The sequence below is a fragment of the Schistocerca cancellata genome, chromosome 6 (genome assembly GCF_023864275.1).
Source record: "Schistocerca cancellata isolate TAMUIC-IGC-003103 chromosome 6, iqSchCanc2.1, whole genome shotgun sequence".
In the NCBI taxonomy this organism is placed as follows: Eukaryota; Metazoa; Arthropoda; class Insecta; order Orthoptera; family Acrididae; genus Schistocerca; species Schistocerca cancellata.
The window spans coordinates 452,054,744-452,066,830 of NC_064631.1; the positions used below are offsets into that span (position 1 = coordinate 452,054,744).

General features: G+C 36.5%; 1 protein-coding gene across 2 annotated transcripts in view; it reads right to left on the bottom strand.

Moving 5' to 3' along the window:
• Positions 1–12,087, bottom strand: part of LOC126191523 (murinoglobulin-1-like) — a 272,234-nt gene that overhangs the window by 57,892 nt on the left and 202,255 nt on the right. For both annotated transcript variants that reach the window (XM_049932422.1, XM_049932423.1), the window contains 3 exons: positions 7,646–7,800; positions 3,793–4,005; positions 3,364–3,598 (listed from right to left, as the gene is read on the bottom strand). In XM_049932422.1, coding sequence (XP_049788379.1) covers positions 3,364–3,598; positions 3,793–4,005; positions 7,646–7,800 — 603 coding nt within the window. The remainder of the gene's footprint in view (positions 1–3,363; positions 3,599–3,792; positions 4,006–7,645; positions 7,801–12,087) is intronic.

Below are 12,087 nucleotides of genomic sequence, written 5' to 3' on the forward strand. Positions count from 1 at the left end.
TTAACTATTACTTCCACAGCAGCAGTTAATCACTAAAATATCAAACTTTGTTGTGCTTGCAATTTTCAATTATCCTTACAATATTGCTCCTGCCAAATATAGTTTCAATTTAGTTCATGCAATTCTACTACTCTTCCCCTAGAACTACTATATTCTATTTCTACTTCATTTCCAGGAACAATTCAAACTTGTTTTCCTGAAAATGTTAATGTGGCCTAGTTGTCCCTCAATTTTCACTTCCACTCCTTTAACCCATGAATGCTCAAAATGTCTAGAATAGTAGGAGTGGCATAAATCTCTGTCGCCTTCATTTCTGGCACTGTCTACAATTCTACTTGCCATCTTCAAGAATTCACTAATTATTTTTTTCCCTAAACCCCAATTTGGCATACCCAGATTGACTAATCTAGTATAACATCCACATGTAACCATGAACTAGTAACAGCAAGGACTGAGGTAAAGGCAAGGGAAGACAGGTATGAAATGCTAAGACTGAAGCAAAACACTATTAATCTCATAAAATTTGAAAACAAAGGAAACTTCCACCAAGTCCTCAAGTTAAAATTTCAAGATTCAGCAGAAGAAGGTCTGGCAAAAACAATTGTTCAAGTGTACAAGAAGTTGGTGGCTCAAATAAGAGTAATGGTCCATTTAGAAAGTTTTGTTATAAAACTTGAAATTTTCTCAAACTGAGATGGAAAGTTAAAATTCAATCTGATAATATGCATGAGGCCATACTAAGATCTAATTTAGAGAACAACACAAGTTTAAATAAAGCTGAACAGAAGTTCGTGACTGACCAGAAGTAGGTTATTGCAATAGATGGAGACAATGGTAGACTTACTGATAAGAAAAGAATTTATCTGGACATACTTTGTTGGCAAGTCAAATACGCTATTGGTAACTTGAAAAAGGGCATTTTTCCTAATCATGATGCATTGTCTGTTCATATTTTTAAGTACTCTGCTGAGGATATTTACAAGCACTTGTTAAAAATCTTTACTCCCGTATGCTGACTGTGCATCAATTGCAGCCTCATGGAAGAGAGTAATGATAACAGTGCCCCACAACCCCAAGAAAAAAACATTAACAACATAAATACTATTGTCCCATAAGCCACATCCATACTTTGTACAGAGTTTTTGCAAGAATACTGTTAAATCATATCAATCCCATCCTTGACACAGCTCAACCCACTGATCAGGCTGGATTTCGCAGCAGCTTCAACGTGCTAGATCATATTTTTATTATCCGGGAAGTGATAAGCAGAGCAAAAAAATACCAGATGCCTCTATGCACAGTGTTTTATGGAGTCTAATATGCACCTTAATTTTCAAGCATTTTTAATGACATTTTTACCATTTTGATTATTAGGCAGCAAAGCTAGGGAAAAAAAAAAAAACGAATCTTAATTTATAAAACTGAACTGAATTTTAAAATCCCTGAAAATTTTCATCTTCTAGTTTTGGCAATTTTGCAGTCAATCCTCTCTTTCTTTCTTTCTTTTTACTAGCCCACCAATTGTGAATGGTTTTTTCTGTTTGTGGAGGGCTGAAATGCCACTTAGCTGCTCTGTTTCCATGCTATTACTTTCAATTTATAGCCTGCATCATATGCATTCACTGACACCATAGACTTCAATGATGCATCATAGGCTAGATAGTGCTCTGGATTTGTGATGGAAGGTTGGAGGGAAACAATGTTATAGAGCTTGTGAATCTCAGCAACTCATGTTTGTTGCATTGGTGCACGTCTGCTGCCAGTTGTGTCCAATGTTGCCATATAGAGATATGTTTCCAACAGCATCAAATATATGGCCATTTTTAAGACTGGCAGTAATTTTAAATCAGACACTGGACATTTTTATATTAAGTTCAAATACAAGACACATCTTGATTTTGGACACAATTTTTCAAAGAAAAAAGTGCATCTCATAGTCCGTAAAATATGGTAAGGATTTCATAGCTTTTGAAAAGGCCTTTGTTTCTGTTAGTCATTGTGCTGTCATGCAAGTCTTACCTAAACAAAGAGTGAAGATGACCTATGTTAAAATTCTGTACCACACATACAAAACTTCTACAGCTTTTTTTAGTGTCGGAGAATAAACATGGCTGTTTTCAGTTTACAGAGAAGTGAAACAAGGTGATCCCATCTCTTGCAAGGTGTACTCTGCCATCCTGGCACTGGCAATATCAAAATTTAACTGAGAAGAAAAAGGAATTAGAATCAGTGGGAAGAGACTTTACTACCTGAGATTTGCAGATGATATTGTACTATTGGCAAATGACTGAATAACTACAGACATTGGTGTCGGATCTCACCTCAGAATGTCAGGTATCTTTTCACTGAAAGTACCAACTAACAATAGAAAAGTTTTGTCTAATAAATAAATCACTGCAAAAAACTTACAACTCAAAAACACACTACTGGACATTGTCATAGAATATATCTATCTTGGGAATCTTGTAAATATGATGGGAGACATAAGATCAGATGCCTTTTGATGCCTCAAGCTAGGCTGACAAACATTTGGAAGACATTCAACCAGATCAAACCTGGCAGTAAAATTAGGGGGAAAACTGGTTTTCAAATGGTTCATCCTCCCACTTTTGACTAATGCATGTGATTCCCAGACACTTCAAGAATATACAAGCAGAAGCACAGAACAGTACAGCAAGGCATGGAAAACTGTATGCTGGGATTTACTGCGAAAGAAGAAAAAAGACAGAAGACACCATATCAATTACCAATGTCAAGGACTTCTTGAAGAATGAAAAAGGCAGTGTTGGAATGGAGTCCAAGGGAAACAGAGAGAGACTGTGAGGAAGGTCACCAGACTGATGTGAAATAAGAGCCATGGAAGATGACTGGAGTAAACTGGCCCATGGAAGAAGTAGTTACAGACATACCTGAGATTTGTACTTGGGGAGGCAACATTGTTGAATGATAGAAATGTCTCATGATGATGATGTCTCTTCTGAATATTTAGGTTAAATATTAATTTTCCAGGCTTAGCTATTTCACTTTGAACTTGCAATGTTCACAAATCTGAGAATTTAGTGATGTGTTTAATATCAAATTCTATATCACTACTTTCAGTCACTTAACTGAGAAATTATATTAATATTAAAAGAACCTGCTATATTAGACCTATGCCTCAGTTAAAATCACAGTTTCACTGAAAGTACCAACTACTGACGAATTCTCAATTAAATAAATTAAATAAATAAATAATTTATTATAATCAAGTTAATGTTTTACATATGGAGAATTATATCAATCTGTAATCAAAATAATTGCTTTATGAGATCAGTGTGACTACGACCTAAACTTAATATGATAATTTAATGTTGTCACACATACTTGTAGTTTTCTCATTTGATAATCTTTGTAGAGAAGCTCTATTTGGAGCATATCCTGTGACCATGGAAACTTCCACAACTGCCATATTCGATGTCTGATGTGTCAACTTGTATCGAAGACATACTTCAAGTCTTTGTACTGTACACAAGTCTACAGATGCAACAGGTCCTGTTTCCACATCAAGCTCAAATACATCACTGCCAGATGGTGTTTTCACATTGTACTGAAGTGAGGCCTGTAAAAGTTGTGGCACAGCAGCATTGTGAGATAATAAAATAACAAGTATCTCAAATACACAGTAGTATATACCTTCCATTTCATCTGTAATTTACTATGAGATGTTCAATTTCCTCAATACGAAATTATTCAAAGAAGACTGTATTCCAAAGTTCAAATGAAGTTGTAGATACAGCTTAGCTATGTTGTTACCTGCACTAATGCACACCCATGACCGTATGCTTCAATAACAACTCCTGTTGGCAGGACTGGTATGTATTGTTGTTTCTGTAACATTCGGTCCTGTTTGCTGATATGAAATCTATGATCCATTTCAGTTGCCATCACCCTTAGTGTAACATCTGTAGCACTTGCTGGCATTGACATAGCAAATTTTGCAAGAGCTTCAAGTGCAACAATTGTATCCTGAAACATAATTATTTTAACACAACACAGGGTAGAGAAAAATCTAATATCATATAAAAATAATCAAAATCTTCCATTCAGTGTTTTGGATAAATGTGTGGGAACAGGTCAAAAAACACAAGAAGAGAGAAGCAACATTTCTTAGCTGAAAAATGATTTTGGGAAACAGATAATGAAGCTGTAAACACTGAACAATGAAGGAAATTTATATATTGTACAGTAAGAATAACACAAGAATCCAGAAAGTTGGGAGGGTGTTTGTCAAATATATAACTCAAAATAACTGAACAGTGAACAGAAAATTTAGTAGCTGAAGTTATAGGATATGATGAATTGGTCAGACATTAGAAGTTTCAGGAATATTGCATATGCCAGGGGTTCCCAACAAAATTTTCTCGAGGACCCCCTCATCGAACATGATTGGTACCTTGTCATATCACAGTATCAGGTACCTAAAAAAGCCAAATTAAGAGTCTTTTTATACGTTTTCTATTTTTGGTACTTAGAAAAAACATTGACATACTCATTATTGAAAAAATATTGAGCTTCAAACTATTTCAATTTAGCCATCATTGTTATTGTTAAATTTCTGATTGTTGCTCAAAATCTTTGTCTTCAAATCTGGGTGTTTAGTATAACAAACTCCTTAAAGAAATAAAAATAGAGTATGAACTCAAAATGACAGGAAAAAATTAAAACTGAGTGTATTGGTCTTTCAAGTGTACTATACTCAAGATTGCATTGAGTAGACATGCGTGAAAAATAAGAAAACACTAACTTCATACAAGGTATTATTTATTTGAAAAAATACAGTTACCACAGAGTACTCCATCAGTATACAGTTAGTTTTAATTTTCAGTTCTTAATTAGATGAGTTCGATCTGACCACTGAGTCCATTATTTCTGAAATATTAGTTTCCAAACTTGAAACTTTCACTCTGAAATCCAACTGCATGTCGAGCCGATTCCTATATATTTTTTTCATGGAACACATGGAAGAAAATGCTTGCTCACACCGATATGTGGTTGTGGACCGCTCGGACATAGCTCACGGACCTCTGGGGGTCTGCAGACCACCTGTTAGGAACCACTGGCATATGCCAAAGTAATGAAAATTATGTCAGAACACTTTTTTTGTCCAACTAAAATATTAAAAGTATACACGACACAGCAATGCCAGATAAAAATCAAAAGAACATTGAAGACTCCACTTATTTAAAAGAGAACTAAAAGTTAATAACCAACAATTAATGTAGCATTGACAACTGGCTGATTTATTTTCACTAAGTTACAAGTGTTGTCTCTGTTTTCTTTTACAAACACATGATACTCCTGTAAGTATATCAGCAGAATGATGTGGCTGTCATTCACATCATGTCTCAAAAAAAAAAAAAACTATTCACACAAGAGATTTGTCTCATTTGTTCTTTTGCCTGTAATATTCCATTGTTGAACTTCCACAATAATGATTAGTCCATGGGTCAGTTTGATGTAATTAAAGTCACTCTTCCTGTGATTGTATGTTGGAAATTGTTTACAATTACAAGTCTTCAAGAGTAATGATGTGAGTGGTGCTGTGCCACTAGCATTCTCTGTGCATGCATGGTTTTTCACAATTCCGGTCACACACAGGGACTGTACTAAGATTTTACACAGGAACTTATGTCCAGAAATAGATCATTTCCACATAACAGTAAAAGCAAAATATGCCCACATTTTTACATGACAATCATCCACCTTTGCCCACATAGATGAAACATCAGCACAGCTTTTCCAAAATTCAAGCTAGCAACAAAAGACTGAGGAATGAACATTCAGAATGTTCACCCATGCTTTTAAGTATATTTAGTAATAGATAGCCAGTGAAAACACTTCTTTTCCTGTATCAGCAGGATCATAAGTGCACCAAGTACTCAAAATATAGTGGAGATGCTGAGTCACATACGGAAACAACAAAAATACAAGTAAGCTTTCAGCCAAAAGGCCTTCTTCTGAATTAGAAGACATGTGAACATACATACACACAAGCGGCATCCTCAGCTCACCCAAGGGGCAAGAGCACCAACAGGCATCGCCAACTCACCCAGTGAGTAGGCACAAGTGGGGTAGGCTACACCTGCCAGGTGATCTAACTCCACCATATTCACACATTATTCTGTCAGTATGTGTATACGAGCTGTTTGCCCAATCCTCACCACAGGTACTTGGTTGTTTCATACAAATGCATAAGCTACAGCCCAGCTTACTGACTGCCCACCCCGGGCCCACCTTTGTCCACAGACATCGGCAGGCACTCAGGCTGGATTAATATGCATTCCGCTATTGGACAGTCCTTGGTTAAAGGCAAAAGTTCCTCAGTACTTTGACTAAGAAATTTCTGAAGCAGCTGTGCAGCATACTTTCCTGGAGACTTGGAAAGGCACTCGGGCTTACATTTAGTGTGTGGCTAAGTTATATAGCTGCAGCATAAATTGTAATTTTGTAAGTTCAAATCACCATCACTGATATGCTAATTGGAGACGCAATCATTCAATGTGCTCCTGTTGAAGCAGTGTAATGGGAGGCACTAATACTGTCAAATCCATAGCAGGATGAAATAGCAGCAAACACTCAGACCTCCAAAACTACTTCTAAAACAGAAGGTGAAATATCTAGCTCATGAAAACTGCTCACATTCAGTCTCTGTGACAGAAGAAAATCTCACGAGATCTGTCTCAGCAGATCTCACATTTCTAATAATGAGAAAATCACATACTTCTGCAGCAGGTATGCGAGTACAGAACACAGGCAAACAGTAGCCTCACCACCAGTTCACAGATTTGTTAACATCAGTTCATGATTTGTTTAAAAAAAAAAAAAAAAAAGTATTATTCTCTTGTGGTCAGAGACTGCCAACTGCTTGGTAGTTATTTCCGAAACAATGCAAGGACAAATAATCCCAGTGCTGTATCACAGACATTGAGTGTAGTCTAAATCTAGCATCTAACATGTCACTACTATTACTAGTCAGTAACAAACAGTGTCCAATGTGCTCAGCAGACCAAGGGGTCCCACTGCTTCAACTGCAACATTTATAATCTTACACCCCTTTGGACCTAAATCACAATGATTACACATGACTGTTACTAGGCTCAGTATGGTTAGTTGTTGTGAATGTGTATTCAAATTTTCTACATTTCGTCCCCATATGATGATATTTGGTTTGTGGGGCACTCAACTGCAAGGTCATCAGTGCCCGTACATAGTTCCATGTTTTACACAGTCCAGTTTTTGTTACACAGTCCAATCGAGCCACTGTCACGAATGATGACAATGATGATGATGATGATGATAAGGATGAGGAGGAGGATGAAATGATGAGGACAACACAAACACCCAGTTCCCGGGCCGAGAAAATCCCTAACCCGGCCGGGAATCGAACCCAGGACCTCCTGATCCAAAGGCAGCGATGCTAGCCACTAGACCACAAACTGCAGACTAGTCCCCATATCCTCCACATCTTCAGTTGTATCGCACCTAATAACTGTATGCTGGAACTACTGTAGTAAGGTAGCCATTTGAACAACTTATATCAATTTTTTGCATCTGACATTAAAGCAAACAAATTAAGTCACATAAAAATACAATATACAGAACTAACCTGCGTGGATATAAAACCTCCATTTATATTTCTATGTAGTGACAGCCACCTTATGGCTTTAAGGGCATTTATGTAGTTATCTTCTCCACCAATCTTGAGCAAAGATAATACAGCATATGATGTTATCTCAACACTGAGACTTAGTCCTGAACTGCCTGTTTTAACAAAGAATCTTGATTACAGACAAAAATCAAACAACAGAAAATCCAGGATGGAATGTAACAGTATTATGAAAAGGCTTATTATTGTGTCTATCTGCAACTCAGAATCTCCACTATGTGGTGAGTGGCAACTTTTCTTCTCATAATACTGATTACAGTCAAATTATTTGTAAGCAGTAAACAAAGATAATGAATACAAACAAACCATCAACATCTTTTGAAGGAACAATTTCAACTTGGTTAAGAGCAGTATATTCTTCAATGATTCTTTGTAGTATGTCTATGACAATATATGCATATATTTTCTGAACTTATTTAAGATTAATAATTCATTTTTGTATGGAATTAAAGAGTTTCCTGCTGATTTGTCTAGGAGAAGAGGGAAATCTTAACCTATAAATATGTGGAATGACTAACCATACTCATATCATGAAATTTTAGTATGAGCACCAAAGACCTTGCTCTTGTCCACCGACACCGACATGATCATTGTCATCATCATCATTAAGGTACCAGTTTTTTACATCACCCATACATAACTTCTTGTGATCATGTCATAAGAGAGAACCTAACAGGATGTAATTCAAGACATGACATACTTCAATGCAGAGATGTACTTGTAATAAACTGATCCCAAAGGCTAAATTTTAAAAAAATAAAACTATCGTCAATGACAGGCTTATGTTATTCATAAAGAGACCTGCTATATTTTATTTACACTTGTCACCATACAGCACCAAAGCCACTATTTCAAAAATGAATAGCTTGTTTTATAATTATACTACCGACCTGCTGTTCATCTCCATGTCTCCAAACTTAGTAATTATATGAGTCATTATTGTTGGAAGAAAACAGTTGTTATATACTACATGAGTGGAGGCTTCTCCGAAACAAATTTTGTTTCATACAGGTATAAGAGAGTATACCAACCTCAGAACTTAAATATCCAAGAAATTTAAAGATATGGCTAATAAGATGAGATGTTAATTTATTTTGAACCTTGTCTCACCATCATTCCCCAAATCCCTCGACATGCTAACTAATCTTACATCTGCAGAAAAAACCCCTGTCCATGATCTAAAAACTGATCCCAACCTTATAACCCTACCTGCGGACAAGGCTCCACCACTGTTGTTTTGAACCACAAGGATTACCTGGTGGAAGGACTTCAACAGCTGTCAGATACTTCCACCTACAAAACCTGCTACAGTGACCACATTCCCGAAATCCAGCAGAATCTCCAGTCACTATGCACTTTCTTAGGCCCATCCCAGAAGCTCTCCCTGGCATCCCTCTCTCTACTCACCCCTTCACTCCCCGCATTCCTACCTTCTACATGCTTCCTAAAGTCCATAAACCTAACCACCCAGAACGCCCCATTGTGGCCTTTACTGTGCCCCCACTGAGGGAATCTCTGCTCTCGTATACCAACACCTTCAACCTATTACCTGGAACCTACCCTCCTATATAAAAGATACCAACTATTTCCTCCACCAACTTTACCACACGGAGCCCTGCTCGTCACTACTGATGCCACCTCCCTGTACACTAACATTCCTAATGCCCATGGCCTTACCCCTATTGGACACTACCTTTCCCAAAGCCTGATGGATTCCAAACCAATAACCTCCTTCCTAGTCACCATGACCAACTATATCCTCATCCACAACTACTTCTCCTTTGAAGGCATTACCTATGAGCAAATCCGGGGTATATAAGTATAGAAAAGTTCATATTTTTTGTATTCAAGGCATATTTAGAGTTCATGATGCTAAGTTATTTGTGTATGATTTGTCAGATTTTACACAAAATACAAAATTAGCTGCTTCACTTAGCAATCTGCAGAATCCTAGGGCACATCTGAATAGTTGTATTGGAAATACCAATAAAAATTAACAGTTAACATTTACACACAATTTATAAAATATGCTAGCTGTAAAAAAAAAGATGATGTAACTTACCAAACGAAAGCGCTGGCATGTTGATAGACACAAAAACATACACACAAAATTCAAGCTTTCGCAACCAATGGTTGCTTCATCAGCAAAGGGGGAAGGAGAGGGAAAGACGAGAGGATGTGGGTTTTAAGGGAGAGGGTAAGGAGTCATTCCAATCCCGGGAGCGGAAAGACTTACCTTAGGGGGAAAAAAGGACAGGTATACACTCGCACACACACACATATCCATCCGCATATACACAGACACAAGCAGACATGTGTGTGTAGAGAAAGGACTGCAAATGGTCTACTGTCATGTTAGGAATCATACTCTGTAAGTCTTCTTAGTACACTAACCATGAGACATACTCAAGAACAGAACATTCCAGTATCGCAAGAAACTATTCCTTATATGAAATGAAATGTTCAAACTGCCCTCTGTTAGCATAGATTCATGCATCAGCCCATTACAATGGATCCTGGATCGGCTGATGTATCCCTAGAGTAAAGTTTACGGATTCACAATCTTCCATAATATGGGTATGAAAATTCTGCACCTTCATCTGATATTTGAGGCATAAGAGCTTTTATGTGTTCACAAAAATAAAATTTTAGTGGGTTAAGTCCAAAGAATGTGGAGCAGGAAATTGGTCAACCTCCCACTTTCCATGCTGAACTCTAATAAACAGTTATGTTCTCACCATGTTCATAATTATCACTTAAACAATAGACACTACATGTAAGTAAGGCAATGGAGTAAATCACATGTCAACCTGAAAATGAACACAGAACATTCATGGTGAATCTAATAATTACATTTTAATCATATATAACCAACAACAGTTGATGTAAGAAAGAATTTTGTGTAGTATACTGCTATGTTTTGTTCCTACATTTTTCTTGTGTTAATGTACTATGAAGAGTTGTAGAAAATCTGTTATAATATAGAAATAAAGTGTTTTTGGACCCATATTTTCTTCTTCTATGTGTGAGGATTTTGTACTGAAAGTTTTGCTATTTCTTTTTGTTGCACATTGTATATTAACCAGTATATCTGTATATATACAGAATATAGCTATATGTCACTACCCACCCACAGAGCTGAGTATGTCAACACACTATTTCCAGGATTCAGGGAAGTGAGCCTGCCTGAGATTGAACCAAACCTCACTGATTAATTATGGGGCTGGTGAATCAGATAGCCTGCACATGGTTTTTAGAGAATTTCTCACATCCAACTAGGTAAATACTGGTCTCATACTCAAATCCTATCTCAGATACATGATATGCAAACAACTGGAAAATGTTCTCACATTTTAACATATGACTTACTCTAGAGGCAGACAGATAGCGTACGCAAAGTTCGTCCTGTGGGGAAGTGGTGGCATCAAGACACTTATTTTTACTAACAATGCTACAATCCATATAACAGTGCTGATGGTGTAGAGAAACAGGAAATGACAAAGAACAAGAATAAGAAGAAGATAATTACATATCACTATACAGGCCACCATACACCACACTACGTTATCACAATCACTGTTACTTGCTCAGAGTTCTCCATCTGTTTTCAGTTCTGGCGCAGGTACTGGCATTATAAATTATGTATAATTAAATGAGTCAGTGTCATCAGTAACAGGACACTAAACTCAGAAACACAGAACAGGATTAATGAGGATCTTGCAAAGTGTTATAAAAGCATGAGATTTTGAAATGTACTTAACATTCATAGGTAAATAGTGCACAGAAAATTCCAAGAAGAGACATTTTTACTTAATGCTGAATATCCACACAGTTGTTAGTTCTGTAGAGGTGTTATGCTGTGATTGTATACTTTATTCGTGACTGAATCCACAACTGGTATATTCATTTAATCTTTTGGGACAAACCACTGTATAAAATTGAATTAATATAATATACTCTTATGGAATAGGAATATCCTATGAATTTCTCAACAAAAATTATACTTTTTTGTGGTCTCATAATAATGAATATGGTTGTTTAAGTTTGATGATATGCATATGACTTTAGGGAGCAGATGTATACATTACGAGGGCTGACATGAAATGTCAGTAATGTGTCAGAATGGTGGATCTATATTCTACCAAAGGCTACTCACTCACAGGCCTATGAAACAGTGAAACTAGTGAAATGGTTTAGAAGTTATTTTCATTTTTATAAATGAATGCTAATACTGAATATTTCAGTTTTGATTACAAACATTCAAAACTTCTACACAGCATGTCACAAGTTCCCTTAGGACTGTGGCTATAAAAAATAAAAGTCTTGGATTATGTTCACAAAAATTACTGAATCAATACATAGGTGAAACTGATTTAAAAGTG